The 21,330-nt window shown below is 42.6% G+C and overlaps 1 protein-coding gene across 5 annotated transcripts in view; it reads right to left on the reverse strand.

The window, feature by feature from the left end:
* Window positions 1-21,330, reverse strand: part of RIPOR3 (RIPOR family member 3) — a 108,726-nt gene that overhangs the window by 47,500 nt on the left and 39,896 nt on the right. For 4 of the 5 annotated variants that reach the window (XM_031951626.1, XM_031951623.1, XM_031951625.1 and 1 more), the window contains exon 2: window positions 736-861. In XM_031951626.1, coding sequence (XP_031807486.1) covers window positions 736-836 — 101 coding nt within the window. In that variant the 5' untranslated portion in view covers window positions 837-861. Of the gene's footprint in view, window positions 1-735; window positions 862-8,988; window positions 10,670-21,330 lie in introns of those variants that run through there. The other variant, XM_031951624.1, reaches the window with a different exon arrangement.

Raw genomic sequence — 21,330 nt, forward strand, 5'->3', positions numbered from 1 at the left:
CCCACTGACACTCCCGGGAGACCAGCTAATAACTGCCCTGGAGAAGGGGCTACTCTTGCCTCTGTCAAGGATATGAAAACTGGTTTCGAATAAGTCTAGTGACATTGTGTCTGCCCGCTGACAGCTCTAGCACAGCCTTCCCATAAATCTTCATAAAAGTGACTCCTTTTCTCTGTGTCCCAGATTCCCTCTAGGGGAAAAAAGGGAATAATTTTATCCTACGTAAGTCACTTCTTACCCTGTCCCCATCCCCATGCCCAAAAGATCAAACTGGACTGGGAGTCAGAGACCTACATTTAAGTCCTGGTTCTGCTACTAATTGATTCCATGACTTAGGGGGCAAGTTATTTTTTCAGGGGGAGACACAAGCAAGAGGACACTTTTCTCATCTGTCAAATGGGGATAATAAGCTCTGCATTATTTATTTTACAGAGCCATTGTAAGGATTAAAAGAGAAGTTAAATGAGAAGGGTCTGAAATTTAAGGAATTAAAATCAGAGAAATTTTAAATTAAATTACTGGGACTAGGATGGGGGTGGAGGGTGAGGAATGTGATAAAGATCCAATGATTGGTGCTTGGCTGTGGGTAAGAGGTCAGGAGAATTGAAAATGGCAGCTGGATGACATTCCCCAAACATCTGGAAGATGAGAGAGGGGAGAACTACTACCCATCTTAAGAGGCCTTGCATAAGCTCCGTGCCTGGAGCATTGCTCAGGGAGTTGAGTAGGACTTACGAAATCTTCCTGCTTTGCACGCTGCTGAACCCGGCAAAGGAGGAGCTTCTGCCCATGGTCCCAACATCGCCAGGCGAGAGGAATCTCACCTTCACAGACATGGTCTCCAGCCTGAAGTACTGTCACCTGGAAGAAAGGAGGACAGAAGAAAAAGGGCCCTTAAGGACCAGGCAGGACTGAACTCTCCAGAGAGTGGACAGTATGAAAACTGGAGCCATTTCTGAGATTTAAGTCTAACAGTCAATCCTGCCGTCACTATCCCACTGGAAGAACTCCTCGAAAGGTGTACTCCAAGGCAATCTCACTTTTTCTACCCAGCAGACCAACTAGACCACTCAGGACCCCAGGCAGCTTCCAGCTCCCTCCTAACCACAGTCCTTCTGTCCTTCTCCCTTCTTTGTTTCGCATGTGTCCTCAATTGACCCTCCCCAACAAATGCCCTGCTCAAAGTTTTGAACAGGAGGCAAATCCCAAGTTAGAACTCAATCCCACAAAATGGATAATCAAACCTCAAGTTCTCAAGTCACTGAAGCTAGAAGAGGCCTTTACAATCATCTTATTTCCCACCCTCCTGTCCCTATCCCATCACCTAGACTTAATCACTGAATACTGTGACCTCAGTCAAACTGAGACCTGTTAAAGACCTTAGCTTAAAAAGGCCACGGTCTCCCATTGCAGCCAGGGCCATCTCCAGTGATCCTGATCTCTGTCTGGTCCCAGAAGTCTCTGTAGGGGAAATGCTCCCTGTCCTCTTCAAGAACAAAGGACTAATGATACCTTTGAGGCAATATAATGTAGTGAATGGAAAGCCGGACTTGGAGCAGGAAGACCTAAATTCAAATCCTGACTCCAACACTTCCTAGCTCTGTGACTCTGAGCAAGACCCTTAACCCTGTGTGCCTTGGTTTCCCCACCTGTAAAATAAATTGGAGAAGGAAATGGCAAGCTACTCTAGTATCTTTGCCAAGAAAACACCAAATGGGGTCACAAAAAGCTGAACATGACTGAAACAACTAAATGACAATAAAGAAATTGCCAGCACGGCACTGAAACCATCCTAGCATGAGAGCGATCTTCTCTCTGGATCAACAATTGGGACATACCATTGCCTCCCCTGGGAACAAATCCCAGTGTCTGTTGCATTTACAAAGGGAAAGTTCTCTTTAATATTAAACATAAAACTTTCTGTTTTCATACCGTGATCCCAAGATCTCTACTTGCCTCATCATGTCACAAGTAATGATCAGAACAAGCAAAAACCAAAACAAAACAAAACCAAAAAACCCAGCTCCGTTACCTAAAAAATATCATGCTATAAAATACCTCCAAGCTAGACTAAAATCCTAACACCAACGGGCCACATACACAATATGCTGAATCACAGTATACCTCACTGGATCAGAGATAAGATGATACAAATTAAAGAACTTAAGAGGTTATTTAACTAATAGTTTCATCTTTACAGAGGAGGAAACTCAAGTTAAGTGACTTGCCCAAGGTCACTGATGTCAAGGTCAAGATTTTGACTCAGGGGCTCAGGCTTCAGAGCCAGCATTCTTTCTACCATGTCTTCATGCATTAACTCATATGTCTCTCCTGATCTTTTCTAATATCCTTAATATTTAGCCAACTTCTACTCAACCTTTCAGGACCAGCTTAAATATCTTGCCATCTGTGTAAAATAATGATGATCATGGCTCGCATTTACAGAGCACTTCAAGGTTTTGGAAGATCTCATTTGATCCTCAGAACAATCCTGGGAGAGAGAGGTTATTATTACACTTGTTTTACAGATGAGGAAACCGAGGCAGACATAAATTAAGTGACTTGCCCAGAATCATACAGTTTAGTCCCTGCCAGAAGCTGGATCTGAACTCAGATTTTCCTGACTTAAGATCCCGGGTTCTAACCTCTTAACAATAGAGTCAATTGTGATTTTGGATGATGATGATGATGGGTATATGTGTGTGTGTATATATGCATGTGCACATACATGTGTTATGACAGACATGTCAGGAGTTCTTCAACTAAAAGGAATTCAAGAGAAGTTGGCTGTAAGGACCCAACCAGAGGATCGTAAAAACTTGCTTCTACAGACAGAATGACAGGTATAGAAAACTGAGATTCTTGGGGGCTTGGGAAGGAGGGGGAAGGAGGGGGGGAACCAAAGTGCCCTTCTTCCCCCACCCTGGACTTGGAGTCGGGAAGACCAAAATCCAAATCCAGCCTCAGACAACTTACTAGTTGTGTGGATAAGCCACTTAATCTTTTCCTCATAACAGCACCTACCTCACAGTGTTGTGAAAATTATATGATAATAATTGTAAAGTACTAGATGGGGCAGGGGATAGAGGGACAGAACTGGAGTCAGGAAGATCTGAATTCAAATCCAGCCTCGGACACTTACTAGCTGTGTGACCCTGGCCAAGTCCTTACCCATTGCCTCAGTTTCCTCATCTGGCAAATGAGCTGGAGAAGGAAATGGCAAACTCTTCCAGTATCTGCCAAGAAAATCCCAAATGCAACCATGAAGGACTGAACAATACAGCAACACAAAGCACTTAACACAGTGCCTGGCACATAGTAGGTATTTCATAAGTGCTTGTTCCCTTCCCCTGTATGAGCTTGGTCTGGTACCCGACCCCCAAATTCTTGGCCTCCTGTTAGTCCTCAGGATAGAACTGTAATCTTGGTTCAGACTCAGCTGCAGACTAAACTTTGCCTCTGGCCAGTGGGGTCTCAAGACCTGTATCAACAACCCCTAACATCTGCATTCTTGTACAACTCTGTTCTTATCTTTGCCTTCTTCTTGTCCAGGAAAACCCCAAATGGAACTTCTTCTCCTTCATAGAAGGCTTCGGTCAGCACCATGGAACCCAGCCCCGCTCCCAACAATAAGATCATTGTATCGTTAGATCAATTAGTTCAGTTGCCTCCTTTTAGAGAGGAGGAAATTGAGACCCAGAGTGAGGAAATGTCATGGGCCAACCTGGATCTTTCTGAATTGCCCTAGCATTTGTACTACACAATGCAGTCCTATAATTCTCAGTTCTCCATGTTTTAGTCTTGGAGGTAACAAGGTAACACAGTGTCTACAGCCCTGGGTAGAGACAGAGTGAGGAAGACCTGAGTCCATAGGCTTTGGACACTGACTAGCTGTGTGAGCTTGGGCAAGTCAATTTAACCTCTATTTGCCTCAGTTTACTCATCTGTAAAATGAGGATAACAGAAGCACCTATTCTCAGGTGTGAGGTGATCCTCACAACAGTGAGGATCAAATGACAATATGTGCAAAAGGCTTAGGACGGCATCTGGCACACAATAGAATATCACATAAATATAAGCTATTATTGTTGAGTTCTCCACCAGACTTATATCACCCCACACAGGTCCAGAACCTTTTTCTTGCTCATCTCCACCATGGCTTGGCAGGGTGTTACATAATGATAATAATATTAATAATAATGCTAATGACAAACTGCCATTTATAAAGCCCTTTACTGTGTGTAAAGTACTTTACACACACCCATGAAAGGCATAATTTCATTTGAAATTCATAGCAACCCTGTAAAGTGAGTATGTAGTAAGCACTCCACAAAGGATGGCTGAATGAATGTTCCCACTTAGAGCAGGGGCCTGCTCTCTGCTCTCTGCTATACAGTAAGGCCAGGTTTGGCCAGAAGCTCCTTCCCCTCACAATCAGCCATTGTGGCACTGAAAGGCAAATGTGAAATGATCTCTGCCCTCTGGGAGCGTTTTTCCCTTGCCCACCCATTTAACAAGGTAAGGAAGAGGACACTAAGCAGCCATTCCAAGGATGTGACCATGTCTATCATTACTACTGTGTTTTCAGACCAATAGCTAGGCTGCCTCCTCAGATGTTAAGTTAGCAGGAGGGTGGGAGAAGAAGATTGGCCCCGGGGTGTCTCCTCAGACTCCTGCCATTCCCTCTGGTCCCCCTTCCCTCTGGTAAGGGAGCTGTCAGTCAATTTTAGGCCAGACATCAATAATACAACAACCAATTACAGCAACCACTGGCTAGCCTACTTCGGTCAACTAACGATTAAGGAAGAAGGAGGTATCTCCTTTCCCTAGGCTTGTTTGTCCCCAGAGATATTTCTGGGGCACATAGTATACAATTCCTATTTATGATCCCGAGGCAGTAGCTCCAAGTAGTGTACATAGGGGTTGGGTGGGCAGGCACCCTGATTATAACCCCTAACAGCCTTGTCCACAAGGGTCCATCCTTTCAACTCAACAACTATGAATGAAGTGAGAGGCGAGGCAGTAGAAGATAGACAGCCGGCCTCAGAGGCAGAAAGCCTTGGGTTCAAGTCTCACTCTGACCCTCTTGGCTTTATGACCCAGAACAGCTCACTTTTCCAGATGTGACCATGTCATACTTCCCTCCACCCCCATTCAGTAAACTCAAGTGGTTCCCTATCACTTCCAAGATAAAAACACAAAATCCTCTGACATTTAAAGTCCTGGCTCCCCACTACCTTTCTTATACTTTATTCACCTCCACATACTTCCAAAGTGACTTCTTTGCTGTTTCCCAAATCATTTCCCCAGCTCCCAACTTGAGTGTTTTCACTGGATGTCTCTCATACCTGAAATTTTCTCCCTTCTCATCTCCGTCTGACTCTCTTAAAGTCTCCCCTAAAATCCTATTTTATGCTTTTCTGATCTCCTCCTCCTTCCCCTTATTCTCCTTATCAGTCACTTTCTGACTCCCTCCCCTCTATGTTTGGAGGCTGTACTCTCAGCTTTCTCCTATACTGGGCAGCTGACAGATCTCCAGACTAAGTCTCTGCCCCAACTGACTTTTGAGTGGTCAGACCAAATGCCAGCTTGTGCTGAGCTTTTCCCCTCATGTGAATGGGTGTAGGAATGAGTTTTGGTGTGGATCATATCCTTGGATCTACTAGTGCTGCCTCAAGAGGGAGACAGAGAAGGGGTGCTAAGTGAACTTAGGGTCAGGGAGGGTCAGATCCTGGATTTCTTTTATTTTCTTTTTAAACTTTCTTTTGAATCTTGGGTGTCCTAAATCTTGGAAGCAGCTGCTTTATCTTTGGTACAGAAATTATGTTATATGCTGTAATTTCTGTTCTAGAGAGGTTTGAGAGGTAGTGTAGGCTGCCATCATGTTGTTTATGTAATTCCAAAATCCTCTAATTTCTGTCAAAGCTAGTATCTTTTCTCTGTTGTTTATCTCCAATTTATTGCATATTCTACATATATTTTTATATATTATATAGTTTATAAATATATAATAAATCATGTTATTTATATTTAATAATATTACATATGCACATATAGTTTGTACATAGTTGCTTGCATTTTATCTCTCCCATTAGAATATGAACTCCTTAAGAGCAAGAACTGTCTTTTACCTTTGGTACAAAAAAAATGCTTGCTGACTGACAGATGATCTTTTAGTGGTCCAGGCAATTCTTTTTTCCCCCCCTTCTCCACCTCCTTTTATTTTTTAAGGGCTTTTTATTTTCAAAACATATGCATAGATAGTTTTCAACATTCATCCTTGCAAAACCTTGTGTTCCAGATTTTTTTCTCCCTCCTTTCCCCTTCCCTAGGCAGCAAGCAATCCAAATACAGATTAAATACATGCAATTCTTCTATACATATTTCCACAATTATCATGCTGCACAAGAAAAATTAGATAAAAAAAAAAGATCAAACAACGAGAAACAAAACATAAGCAAACAACAACAACAAAAAGTGAAAATACTATTTTGTGATTCACACTCAGTCCCCACAGTCCTCTCTGTGAGTGCAGACAGTTCTCTCCATCAAAAGTCCAATAGAACTGGCCAGGCAATTCTCTAACAGTACAAATTGCAGAACAACTGCAGATCCACATTGGGGAGGGGAGTTTTCTCATGCTGGAGCTTCCCACATCAGTGAAATCACAAAAACAAATTATTAACCATTTACTATGTTCCAGGCATTTCTCTTTCTTGTTTTTGCTCTTGAGCATCTGATATGTGTCAAGGCCTAGAATTTGGGGGGAACTTATCTTTGTCTACTGGGAAACCAACAAACACCCTGCCCCCCCAACACACACCCGATCATTCAGCAACTCTATTAAGAGACCCAGATACAAGACTATCATCACAAGCTGTTGCAAATTTTCCCAATTTTCCATTCTCTGGAGAGAATTTATTTGATTTCCTCTTGGGGAAGGAGTGGTTAGATGAATTGAATGATTCTTCCTCAGATATTATTTCTGTTTTGACCTCTGGGTCCTGACCAGACCCTTTCACTTGGAAAATAAAATGGGTCCTTGGGCTTTGGCCCTAAAGTACCTTTCCCCTCTGGAAGAAGGCCCAGAGAGTCTGTGAGGGTGGGAACCAGATGGGAAGGGAAAGGAGTTTGCGAAACAGGTTCAAGGCACTCCCTGCCCTCAGCCTTCCCCTTTTGGATGACTTTCAGGGGAGTTTTTGGTAGCATCCTTTTAGTTTATCCTGCTGCACAAAGGTTTTCAAGGCTCCAAGGGACATTTGAGAGAGAAGAAGTATCCTCAACTGATGAAAATCTATCCTCCCTTCTTCCCCAGCAGTTAGTAAGAAGAAACATCAAACCCTTGCCAAATGAGCCCCTGGCCCCCAAACAGAAGTTTTAGGTGAAGCTGAGTACTGCTGATCAGTTTTGAGGGAAATGGGGTTCCTGGGTCTCAAAGGCAAAGAAGGCAGCGGACCCTGTTCCCTAAGGATTGCAGAACATGGCTTTGCATGGCCATCTGGCCAAAGGGAGAAGTGCTCTGGCTGGCCGATAAGCCATCCATTAGAGTCTCGCCCCAAAGGTATAACGGAGGAGGCGGGGAGGAAGGGAGGGAAGGTCTCCGAAATGGACCCCCCAACCCCCACTCCTGTGTGAGGTGGGGACAATCTGGGAGGTGGCCAGCTGGAAACGTGGCGGCCAGGGGAGCAGGCTGCTGCCCCGTCCCGGTGCCGGGCCTCTGTGCCACATGCGTTTCTGGTTTACGAACTTTTTCATGTGTTGGAAACTTTAGGCCCGGCGCCCACGGGCTCTTGGAGAGCTGAAACACTTCCTGAAGCTCAGCTGCTTGGCAAGACAGCGTCCCCAGCCTCCCCCTCCTCGTGCTTTGGGAGGAGAAGTTGGCCCGGAGCAGCCGACGCTCCAGCTGATCCCCCCTCATTAACTGTTGCAATCAAACTCCAGGCAGCCAAGGCTGACCCAGGTTTCCCACTGCGGCCTGGGGGCCTTAGGAGTCCCGTGTCCCCAGCCCACCGGGGCAAGGAAGCGGGCTCCATGAAAGGAGTCAGTTAGGAGTCAGCCTTCATCGCCCTAAAAGTACCCAAGGGTCCTAGAAGGTCAGAGCTGGAAGAAATCGTGCAACAGGCAACATGGATCGTCAAAGCTAGGAAGAACAGCAAGTCAGAATGTGAGAATCAGAGGAGCCTTTAAGACAGTATCTGAACACGGAACCTCAGGGCTGAGAGGGACGTTAGGGCACAGAGCATTGGAAGGGGGACAGACCTTAGGACGCAGAATTTCACAGCTGAAACAGGCCTAAAAACACAGAAACTGGGACCTGTATGGGTTCAGTGGGGGCAGGGAGATGGATTTAGTAATCAGAAGACTCAGGGTCAAAGCTCATCTCTGCTCCTTCCTATCTATTTAACTTTGTAACAATCAATTGTTTCACCATCCCTGCCCTCAGCTTCCCCATCTTTAAAAAAGGGAGTAGACCAGATAGTCTCTGATGTCCCTCCATCTTTAACCTATGGTCCCATAAAAGAAACTTCAGGACATGGAATACATAATTTCAGAACTGGGAAATCCCATAGAACACAGAATAGAATCAGAAGGCTCTTAGAGACACCCCTTCCCCCCTCCCTTCCCCCCCACCGCTGCCCCTTTCTCCCCCCCACTACCCTCCCCACTGCTGCCCCTTTCTCCCCCCCACTACCCTCCCCACTGCTGCCCCTTTCTCCCCCCATTCCTCCTGTTCATTTTACAAACAAGGAATCTGAGGCTGAAAGAAAAGGGAATTGACTGTGTGAAAGTCACACTCCGGTGTGGCCCAGACCTGGGAGCCTACCTCCCAGACCCCCAGCTTTTTCTGCTGTAACACGCTGATTCAGAGAAGGGGCGTCTCCATGGTTCTCTATTCAGCACCCCTGAATTGGGAGAAACATTAGCATTCCCTCTCTGTTCCCCACAGCCCTGAACAGCGAAAGGGATAAAGCATGCAGCTTCCCAAACCTGGGCCCGGTGGCTGGAGCAGGGCCAGCTCAGCGCTCTTTCCCGGTGTCGGCCAGCTCACTTGGTGCTTCCTCTGCGGCCTCTGCTCGCCGGGGGAGCAGGAGCTCTAACTGAGGCAGCTTTGGAAAGCTTGTGACCGGTCCAGAATAACCCCAAAGAGGAGGGGGTGGGGGGAGGGGAGAAGGTTACATCAACTGCACGTGCTCCTAAAAGAGAAAGCATCAGCTGAATGCGGGAGGCTTCTGGCCCATTCTCTTGGGCCAGAACGGACAGATCTGCAGCGGAGTCAAGGGAAAGAAAACAAGTCCTCTTGCTGAGCCAGCCAGGGACCTATGCAAACAAATTCCCTTGTTCAGTCTGCTTAAGAGCCATAGAGAGGTCTCCTGGCTGCCTCTTCCCCAAGTACACTGTCCTGGACTCCTCCAAAGTGCCACCTGGGAAAGGGGGTTGGCCCGGCCCAGCTGGGCCTGGCACCCCTCCCCAGCAGCCCAGTCTGGCCCATGGTCTACCAGGCTAGAGATCTTCGCTTCCTCCGGCCAGATAACCTGCAATTTCAGAGGTGGATGCTTCTAAGTTTAACACTGCCTCCTGGGCCTGGGTGGCTCTGTTGCCTGATTCCCTCATTTAGGGCTTCTTTTAGAAGTTCAAATACAACCACAGCTGAATTTACTTGCAAGTCTTTCCAAAATAACTTTTCAGTTTAGCACAAAAGGAAACTGTAAAATAGCCCAAGACAAGGAATGTGAGTCTGGGAACAGGATTATAGTTCTTGCTTGAAGCCTGCTCTTGGAGAATCCGTGAGTGAAGGGGGCCATTAAAGATCAAGGAGGACAAGCCCCTTATTTCACTGATGAGGAACCTGAGAAAGTGGCCACAAAACTAATGATTAGTAGAGCAAGACTTAAGAGTCCAGGCTCACTGACTCCAAAGGTCCAGAGTCCTTTCTCCAAGAATCTGCATTCTTGACTCTAAAGGATAAAGACCTTATGGAGGACTTAAAGACATCTCAGAGATCATAGCATGAGAGTGATGGAGCTTACCCATTTTCAAAAAGGTAGTGAGAGATGGAGCTGGGATCTGAACCCCTGTTCTTTTCTCTATACTTCACTGGGTTGGAAACTCATCAATCCAACACTGACCAGGCTTACAAGAGGGAAAACCTGGATGAGTTTTCCATTTTAGTTCTACTATGTCAAATTCAACTACAGCTATGCTGAAGCCGCTTCCATCTTGCTTATTTAATCCAAAACTGGCAATCTTAGCAGCAATTTAGCAGCTCATTAAAGGGAGGTCAGGTTTCACTGATGTGAACTTCTGGAAAATAATACCTCACATTTCTAGAGGGAGTTGAGGTTTTCAAAGCCTCTTCCTTACAGCCAACCAGTGAGGTAAATCAGGCAAAAATCGGTGTCTCCGTTTTATAATCAGGAAACTGAGACTATGGGAACATAAATCTGGCACTAGATATGGAATCAAGAATCAAATCTTCTATCTTATTGTTTAGAATCTTTAACTTTTACTCTTTTGATCTTAGTATATTCATCTCTAAATAAAGGAGATAGACTAATAATTTCTATGGTCCCTTCTAGCTCTAAAGCCTATCATTCTTGGGGCAGATAGTTGGTGCAATGAGTAGAGTGCTGGACCTAGAGTCAGGAAGATTCATCTTCCTGAATTCAAATCTGGCCTCAAACCTTCCTAATTGTGTGATTTGGGGCAAGTCACTTTATCTGTTTGCCTCAGTTTCCTCATCTGTAAAACGCACTGGAGAAGGAAATGGCAAAACACTCTAGTATCTTTGCCAAGAAAACAAAAAGGGTCACAAAGAGTCAGTTATGACTAAAACAACTGAACAACAAAAAGAAAAATCCTATGATTCTCTATTCTGGAGCCATGAGTCCAACTGAAGTCTTTGGATACCAAGCCCTTTTTATTCCCAGTCCTGAACAGGGCAAGTTCTATGATTTAGAACTAGAGGAGATCTCTTAGAGCTCAGCTAATCCAAATCCTTCATTTTTCAGATGAATAAACTGAAGGTTAGAAAGATATAATCTTATACCAGGCTGCCTCTGCCCCAGGGAATGTGAAGAGGCTGAAGGTGGAGGGTTTTTGAGTTCAGGATTGGATGTGAGCCAGTCCAAAGACACTTATAAACACAAATCAGGGAAATCGGAGAACCTGAACTGCTGTTAGAAAAAGGGCCAGTCATCCCCTAACTCATCACTGACTAGAGTTAAAAAGGAGTCAAGACTTCAGAGTAAACACTAGTGCCTCCTCAGGAGAAGGAGATAAAACTTTTTTTTTTTTCTTTTTAGCAATCACCTGTCTGTTCTTTCACTTTTCTTAGTGTGCCTTTCTTCCCAGACCATCCCCTCCATTCATTTACTAACTCAATCATTTATTCTGCAATATATATGAAGTGCCCATTAGTGTTTTGCATTGTCTACAAAAGGCAAATAAGAAATGATTAATAAATCAGTTCACAATGAAATTTTGTTAGCTGGGCAATCTAGAGAACTCTGACATCAATATACATTTATTGGACAGTTATTACAGATAAGCTCAGCCCAATATTTTACAGGAAGGGGAAAACTGGCTACAATGACTTAACCTCTTTTAACTTCTCCTAGAAAAAAGGCCTTTCTTTTTAATGCCAGTTTCCATGCTGGGCTGTTGCATACCTGAGAGTCAAGAAATACTTTTGTTTATAAAAAACTTTTTTTTTTTGGAGACCAGGTTTCCCCATCTCCTTCAAAAGTGTAACTAATTTTATCACTAATTAGCCTGGAAGCTTTAACATGTTCCATTTTCTCAACTTGAGCCCATTTGCCAATACTAGCCAGACGGGAAGCCCTCTGCTCCCAATGGCTCATCATATTTGTGCCACACTTTACTGGCCATCCAGTCAACATTACCCCTAATTCAGCTGAGAATCCTGAAATCAAGTGATTCACCAGTCTCAGCCCTCCCCATTATTAGGATTTGCAGATGAGTACAACCTCACCTACGATCTACAAAGAATTAAAAATAACTATCCCATATGGGGCAAATAAAGAAATGGAGGGAGGAGGGATAGCTTACAAAGGAGAAGTATTATTGAGAAAAAGGTGGGTTGGTCATGTGAGCAAGAGGAGAAAGATAGAGATAGAGGCATATGTGCTTCAAGGATGTCCTTGAAATATCAAGAGGATAAATAAAGGAAATCCTCAAATATGTTGGTGGATGGGAGGAAATGTCTAAAAGTCACACATGACAGTTAAGAATGGATATGTGAAAACCTAGCACCAGCCCTTGCACTTCTTTTTCAGATCCAGACATGTGATTTCAGAATTTGCAACTCATTATAGTGTAAGGAGCCTACCCAGATGGAAATTCTTCCCACTGATGCGGATGAACAATTCCATAACTGAACAGTCTTAGAAGTCTGGCCAGGGCACCCAAAGTTTGCAACTTAATGTTGATCCCATAATTAGTATTCCTCAGAGGCTAGATTTGCACCCCAATCTTCCTGACTCCCCAGTACTACTTCTCATCTCATGTGTAGTAAGTACTTAATAAATGTTTGTCATATTTGAAAGCAGAACTAGGAAGAAGCTCGTGCCTTAGGGCACGTGAGTAATTGCCAATGATTCAAATTTAAGGCAAATTATCCCTTGAATGAAAGAAATATTTGAAAGTTAAGAGGATTGAACTTTCTAGTGCCCTTCAAATTGGACCCATTAAAATTGGACTTAAAGCAGGAATCCCCTACTTTACTCTTGTTGAGAGTCACTAGATCCGGGTCAAACTGAAGGTGTTGGCTGAGAAAGAAAGCAAAATCTCCAAAGATCTGTCACAGCAAATGAGCCACATTTTCTGTTCCATAAAATATGTGGTTCTGTGAGGATTGACCAATTAGTTCCTTATCCCCACACTATTATCCTGGGACTGAAAGTCACATTGGGACTGAGGGGGCTGAAATACAAATCCCCTGAAAACCAGATTGTGGAAGCCAGGGATTGTGAGAGAATTCAGGAAGTGCCTCCTTACCCTTTGTTTACCAAAAAACATAAACATACCTCCAGCAGAGGTGGTGGCCCCCTCTATCCACAGGCCCCACACGATACCAGAGGCTGCCTATGCTTCAAATACATGACTGGCCTTTGACACTAAGCCATACAAAGTAAATAATGGAAAGAAAGAAAAAAAAAAAAAAACAGGAACAAAACAATAATCCCTTACATATTGGTGGTATTTTCACATACATTAACTCATGCACTTCTCACAGCAATATTACAATGTACAGAACTCTACAACGTTAGAGCTAGAAGGGACCTTAAGACATTAAATACAACATGTCTGAGATGCAAGGGACTTAATACATAATGTTAGAACTGACAGACCATGGAATATTGGAGCGGGAAGAAGATGAGAACCTAGAATGTTAGAGTAGGAAGAAGCTTTAGGTATCATGTGTTAAATACAGAGCTCTCATTTTACAGATTAGGAAATCAGTTTTCAGAAAAGCAAAGTCACTTGTCTAAGATAATACAGCTGGTTAAATAACAAAGTTAGGACTCAAAGCTAGGTCTCCTGATTCCCATTTCCAATGTTTCTTCCTAAAATCTGAATAAAACTTTATTATTCCTTTTCAGATTAATGCTAGTACATACTGAGGGAGGAAGAGTTCTCTCCTAAAAAAGAAAGGGAAGGAAGGAAGGAAGGAAGGAAGGAAGGAAGGAAGGAAGGAAGGAAGGAAGGAAGGAAGGAAGGAAGGAAGGAAGGAAGGAAGGAAGGAAGGAAGGAAAGAGAGAGAGAGAGAGAAAAAGAGGAAGGAAGAAAGAAAAGGGAGAAGGGAGGAAGAAAGAAGAGAAAGAAAGAAAAAGAAGCAAAGTGTACTATGTTTTGTTAAGTAAAAGTGACATTGATTTTTCTAAAAGTATTTGTGATATGTTTTTAAAGTGTTTATGAATGCCCTAGTAATTACCCTCAGGGAAATTAACTTACACTCATCCTACCACTAATTTAAGCTTGGGTGTTTTCCTTTAATAGAACTGAAGGAGATTTGCAGCTCATTATAGAATGAACTTTTTTACTAGGGATAATAGGTTTCTGATTGTCCTGTCTGTTTTATCCCCCCTGAGCTAAAATACTCTGTGTGTGTGTGTGTGTGTGTGTGTGTGTGTGTGTGTGTGTCAATAGGTAAGGTGCTACAAGGGCAGGCATCTGGTCTCTGTACTAATTTTTCTGGGGAAATTGTTTGGGAAGGTTTACATTCATATGTTTGTTGGAGAATTGGTTTGGACAATTTTGGATCCCCATAGCAGTACAGGAGTCCCTGATGGTGGATTTTTATTGCCCAGATTGATCTTATTCTGTGCAGTAAAAATGCATGAAGCTGGTCTATTTCTCTGTTACTAACTGGACTCAGTTTCTTCCCTTGTAAAGTGAGGCGATTGTTCTACATGATCTTTAAGTTCTCTTTCATCTTTATGACGAAAGACAATGATTATGATGACATATCCTAAACTGAACCCTTCTCCTGATGCTGCATTCTGGTGTGGATGATCCTGGGATCTCAAAAAATCTATGCCAACAGGTCCTGAGCTCTTTCCAGATGAGGAAACTGGGGACCAGAGACATTGAACCAAACAGATGGTAAATGTCAGAGCTGTACCACACTGCCCTCCAGTCTCCCTTATGTCTCTGAGCCAAGTCTCCTGATTCTCTCACGTAGTGAGGTACTCTATTATGCAGTTTGGATTTCTATCAGTCGTCAGCAAGCATGAGCACCCACTGACCATGCTAATTATAGAGAATACAGAAGCCATAGCAAAGGATAAGACAAGGTCCCTGCCCTCAGAGAGCTGCCAAACCAGTGAAAAGATAAGACTTAGATACAAAACACCAGAAAGCAAGACAGGGAAGCTGCAATTTATATTGTGCTACACAAAGACGAGATGTGCTGGAGGAGTAGTTCAGAGAATGAGGGCTGTTTAGGGAAAACTTCATTGCGCTGGGCTTGAACAACTCCCAGAGAAACAAGGTGGGATATTTTCTGGCCCTTGGAAGGGTGATGAGCAAAAGCACAAAGATCGGCATGAACTCGGTGTGTGCAGGGGACAAAGAGAAAGGAAGACAGCCACCACGTCTGGGCCTAATTGATACCCTCTGCCCTGGCTCTTTTTGCTCTGGAATCTTTCTCTGTGGGGTCCTCCTGCAGCAGGAGGAGGCGGGAGGCTCCAGACTGTTTTCTCTCTTTAGTCCAATACACAGAAACCACCAGCAGAATCTTGGGGCGGTTTTAATTATATTTTTGGCACATTTAACACAGCTTCTCTTAATTTTGCTTTGGTGGAAGAAGGCCATCAGACTCCTAGGGAACGGGTAAGAAGGGGCTTGATGGGACCACGAGTCATAAAGATCACTCTACCTGGGGCACCTGAGGACCGAATGTCCACAACAGGTCAGCAAGGAGTCTCTGGCCGGCAGGATGATGTTGACAGAGTTGCCACCAGCCAGGAGCAAAGCTAGAGGGGAGGGCTTGACAGCAGCAGCATTGGTAAGAGTAGCACACCTCACTTTTACACAGCAGTTGATACTTTCCAAAACACTTTCACATCTGTTATTTCAAAATGACAGCATGTGCGCCCCTGTGGAAAGCTGGACTGGCACAGTTGGTCTTATTTTGCAGATGGAGCAACTGAGCCCCTGAGAACTGGAAGCAGCATAGCACAGTACAGTCTGAAAGGGGAAAGAAAGGAGGAGGAGTTCTAGTGTAAGCTCTATCACTTAGGGGACCTTGGGCAAGTTCTATTCCTCAGCTCTCATGCCTTCCCTTTCCTTGGTACTGCTTGTGGCTGTTATGGCCCAGCTGATGGGTGAGCAGGCGGCTCAGGATTAACAAAGGTGTACTTCTCACAGAAGGTTTGTCTGCCCATGGGAGGAATATGATGAGTGGGCCCTCTCCTGCCCCCTGCTCCAACCCACTAGTTTCCCTTCCCTCTGCTGATTATCTCCAGTTTATCCTGTGTACAACTTGTTTGTTCATAGCTCTTTGGATGTTGTCTTTCCCATTAGACTATGAGCTTCTAGAGAGAAGGAACTGCCCTTAACCTTTCTTTATATATCTAGCACTTAGAACAAAACTAGCACATGGTAAATACTTAATAAATGCTTGTTAACTTAACCTGATTAGATTTTTCTAATCTCTTCCCACCCCCATACACACACACACACACACACACATTCTATTCCAAACCTGGCACTCTGAACTTTTAAAATCAAGCCCTGGGCAATGGAATGTGGCAGGCTCCCTATACCAATCTCTCTTAGGCTTCTCGGGCCAGGAGAGAAACCCTGGGTGTGTATACCGCCAAGCTAGTTCCTGTTAACTAACAGAAACTTTTTAATGAGGGGGGAAAAATGCAAGTACCGAAGGAGAGATAAACCATCTGTTCTTCCCAGTGTAAACTATTTACAAGTGACAAATCAGACCAGCTTGCTCTCCTCATTTCTTTTTCTCCAGCAAGACGTGCTTGTCACATTCTGCATGATTTCCTTTCCCTCCATTTTTGCCTTTTAGAAATAGTGGCCTGAACCAGATACCCAGGACCCATCCCCTTCCCTAATGCACAGGTCAATCCCCTCTTTGAGCAGAAGGATTTCTATTAACTGTAGCCAGGAAATTTAACTATTTAAATTCTTTCCCTCAAAACTCTAGCAACTCCCCAACTAAGTAAGCTATGCTGTCTAAGTATTCTACATTTAAACTAAACTGGATATATGGAATTTCCAGTTCCAACTACTTGTAGCATTGATCTCACAGGGAGCCAGTTCATATGACATAAGCTAAAGTCTTTGAATTTAAATGATTTTTGGACTGGAACTCTGAAATAACATGTTAGGAGGTTAGATCTTCTGGCAAAGTGACATCTCAAAAATATCTTTGTCATTCACTGCAATTATTTTGACAAAAGAAGATGTAAAACAAAATTCCTAGAGTTTGGATTGTGGACTCAGGGGTGGGGTGGGGGGACTCAGGCTTAGGGAAAATTTCTATGGCCTGGAAGTATGGAAGAGGAAGTCTATCATAGAAGGGAGATCACAGGATCATTGACTTAGCACAGTGCCTGGCATATAATAAATTTTTATTTATTAATTGATTTTTTAAATTTATATTTGGAAGTGACCTTAGAAGCTATCAAGTTCAATCTTTTTATTTTATAGATATGGAAACCTGGCAAAGTGAGGTCAAATATCTTTTTCAGCTTCCCACAGCTAGTTTGTATTTCAGGTGGGTTTCTAATTCATCCTTTTCAGGAGCAGCCAGGCAGCATAGTGCATAGAGCCCCGGCCTGAGTTCAAATATGACCTCAGATACTTATTAGCCATGTGACTCTGGATGATCCCTTAACCCCAATTGCCACAAACAAATAAATTCCTTCCCTCCTGACTCCAAGTCCAGTGCTCTTCATTGGGAAAGTTCTGCAAAACATCCTAGTTAGATTTTGTGCTACAACCCTCAAATGCCATAAGATTCTTCACTATCTTATGTAGTCTTCAATTCGGTATACGAGGTAATTATCTATGAAAATTCATCTCTGATTTTATAATAAAAGTCAGTGGAAAAACATGATCCAATCTACAGAAATTCACTTTTCAGAGGTTTTCATAAAGCACATCATAGTTATACTAAATGACTGACAGAATGAATGACAGTACCTCAAGTATACATAGGCACTTACAGATGCATGTGCAAACATTGCACATAATAGTTTACTTGATTTGAAAGTCAGAGAACTTGGGTTCAAAATCCAGTTTGACTTGTAATTATTTATGTAACCATAGGCAAGTCATTTCCCCTTCCTCTGTGCCTCAGTTTCCCCTTCTATAAAATGATGTAATTGGACTAACAGACTCTAATGTTCTTTCTAGCTCTAAATTCTAGTATTGTAGCATCTCTTAAGAAGAATCTACCAAACTTAGTCTCTAAACAAAAATATTCACCTCTGTTCATAACTTTCATGGCCAGAAGATGGGGCAGGGGCCTAACCAGGCCTCTGCAGTACATGTGGTATTATAATTCAGCTCTCCTTGCATTTTACTGGTTTTTCTGCTTAATGAGGTGACCTTTCGCATAGGCCCAGTGGCAAATCTCTGTAAATGTTCATTTTAAATGACCTGATTTGGAGAGCTTGCAGGGAAACAGTCCCTGGTGACTGGATCTTGTTGGAAACAGATGGCTGCCCCATTTAAGTGAAGTAATGAAGGCCACAGGCTTAAGATCAAGACCTAGGCAATCCTTGGGGTGGAAGGCTTGGGAAGGAGATCAAAGTTTTAGTTCCTTGCCTTAAAGGAAAAGGTTCATCCATTATTAATTAACAAATTATTTTTATTAAATGCATGTTCTTCAGTAAGGCACTGTGACAGGCACTAAGGCATGATACAAAAGAAATTAATCAATAAGACCCAGCCCCTACCCTCTAGGTGTTTATAATATGACTATTGAGATAAGACATATATACATAAACAGCTAACATAAACATAAACATATACATAAACATGCTATCTCTGGTATATCTCATCTGAACCTTGTCCTCACTGTAGCTAACATAATGTTGAATGTAGTATAAACATTCATTGAATAAATATAATTTTTTTCATAGCAAATGTATTACACAGAGACATCTGTGGCATAGTGAATAGTGAACTGACATCAAAATCAGGGTGATCTCAGTTAAGATCCAGCCCCTGGCGCATACTGGACATGTGACCCTGGATAAGTCACTTCATACTCTAGACAATTCTATAAGTAGCAAGAAAGGTGCTAACTTGTATAGTGAGAGAAAATTTCCTCATTTAAGAGATCCCTTTATCAATTTAATCACGTAACTAGTCCCTACCCTATCTAAGTATGATGCTTTTTCTAGAACATGCAGCTAGATGATGTAACAATAGAGTGTTAGTCTACTTAGGTTAGTCTCTAGAATAAGGATTCATAGAAGTTAGGAATATTTAGATTTGGAAGGAAGCCTAGAGTTCATCTTAGTATTGGCCCCTATTGCCATTTTAAAGATGTAGAAACTGAGGCTTAGGATTCTTGGTCTAATTCCTGCTGCTGAAAAAGCTATCTTGGGTTTAGTTCTCTAGGGAAAAAATTTAAAAAGAGATTCTGGGATGACTTTGCCATCTTCTTTCATTTCACTTACTCAATCAAAGCACTTGGACGATACCTTTAAAAAAAAAAACTATCAGGACAGGAAGTCTAAATGATATAAAAAATAGAACTCAGGGCTTAGAAGTCAATCTGTCAGTCAGCAAGCATTATTAAGTATTAACTATGTACCAGGCACTGTGTTAAGCACTGAGGATACCAAAAAAAGGCAAAAAACATAGTCCCTGATCTCAAGGAACACACTGTTTAATGGGAGGGAGAGACAACATACAAATAACAATGTACATCCAGGATAAATTAATTATAAATGCAAGGTAACCTCAGGCAGGGGGTGAGGAAGACACTAAGAAAACTCTGTCACACAAGGAAATTTGAACTAAGTCTTGAAGGATGCTAGGAAAGCCAAAAGACAGAGAGGAAGAGGAGAATTCTAGACCACAAGGGAATTTGAGCTAAGTCTTGAAGGATGCCAGGAAAGCATAAAGGCAGAGAGGAAGAAGAGAATTCTAGGTAAGGGAGATAACCAATAAAAAGGCGCAGGATCAGAAATTGAGTATCCTGTGTGAGGAACAGTGATGAGGCCAGTGTAGCTGCACCAAAGAGTATAAATTAGGAAGTAAAGTAAAGAGAGTTACAAAGGAACCAGCTTGTGAAACTCTTTAAATGCCATTCTTATATTTGGCAATATAGACAAAAGGAGGCAATAGGGAGCCATTAGAATTTATTGAATAATAGAGTAAGATGATCCAACCTTCAGAAAGATCACTGGGGTAGCTAAAAGGAAAATGGATTGGAATTGGGAGAGGATTGAGGCAAGAAGACCAAACAGAAGATTTTCAATAATCCAGCCATGAGGTAAGGAGGGCCTGAACTAGGCTTATGTCTTTATGAAAAGAGAGAAGAGGTGGATGTGAGGGATGTTGTGAAGGTAGGAACACCAAGATGGACAACAGATTGGATATGGGGGTGAGTGAGGCTGAAGAGCGAAGGATGATGCAAATGTTAATGAAATTTGAGTGTCCAAAAAAAATGGCAGTTTCCTTAATAGTAATAGGAAAGTTGGAAAGAGGGCAGGATTTGAAGATAAAGATAATGAGTTCTACCTTGTCTGTGTTGAATTTGAGATGTCGAGGAGACATTAAGTGTGAGATGTCCAAAAAGCAATTGGAAATGTGGAACTGAAATTCAAGGAGAGAGACTAAGATTGGATGTGTAGAGATCTGGGAATCATCTGCATAGAGATGATCACTGAATGCATGGGAATTAATGGACCCATCAAATAATTAATATAGAGGGAGAAGAGAAGAGGAATGCTCAGAACAAAGCCAAAGTTAGTGGTCCTGCTTTAACGATGAGAAAGCATGGGGAGAGAGAGACGAGAACTTAGGAAAGAGCAATGTCATTAAAACTTATAGGGGAGGGACATATAAAAGAAAAGTGGTCAACAGTGTCAAGGCTACAGAGAGGCCAAAAATGGTGAAGACTGAGAAGCAGCCCTTAGATTTGTCAATGAAGAGATCACTGGGAACAATAATCAGGAAGAGCTGAGTTCAAATTCTGCCTCAAATACTAAGTAAATTACTTAATCTCTTTCAGCCTCAGTTTCTTCATATGAAAAATATGTATAATGATAAAATATCTATCTCAAAGGATTGCCTTGAGAACTAAAAAAGAGAATATATGTAAAACATTCGTTTTGTTATGTAAATGTTTACTTTATTAGTAGTAGTATGAGGAAGTGAAATTGGGCACCAAGGCAGAAGGATTATGAATTAAAAAGGTAAAATTATCCGGGTTTTCCCTAGCCAAGTAACCCTGAAATCCTGATTTGCACGTATTTGCATGCTTTCTTTTATGTCTTGAGCAACATTCACAATCTTCTTCCCAATGTTCTCTAAGGCCAGGAAAATTAAACCTGGGGCTGGAAGTGAAGTTTTGTTCTCACTAAGAAAAGATTTAAGAATTGTCTACCTTCTCCAATGATTACTTATGACTCTGCATAAGGCATTCTTTGAGCCTCTTTTTCCTCATTTATAAAATAAGAATGATACCCTTTATACTTTTGTCTCACTGGGCTATTATGAAGAAAGTGTTTTGTAAACTTTAAAGCACCATAGATACATCAGCTATTTTAATTAGCAACTGTGTCAGTCTCAGAAATAGCAAGCTTGCGAACTTCCAAAGGA

This window comes from Sarcophilus harrisii, chromosome 2, assembly GCF_902635505.1.
Source record: "Sarcophilus harrisii chromosome 2, mSarHar1.11, whole genome shotgun sequence".
NCBI classification, from domain to species: domain Eukaryota; kingdom Metazoa; phylum Chordata; class Mammalia; order Dasyuromorphia; family Dasyuridae; genus Sarcophilus; species Sarcophilus harrisii.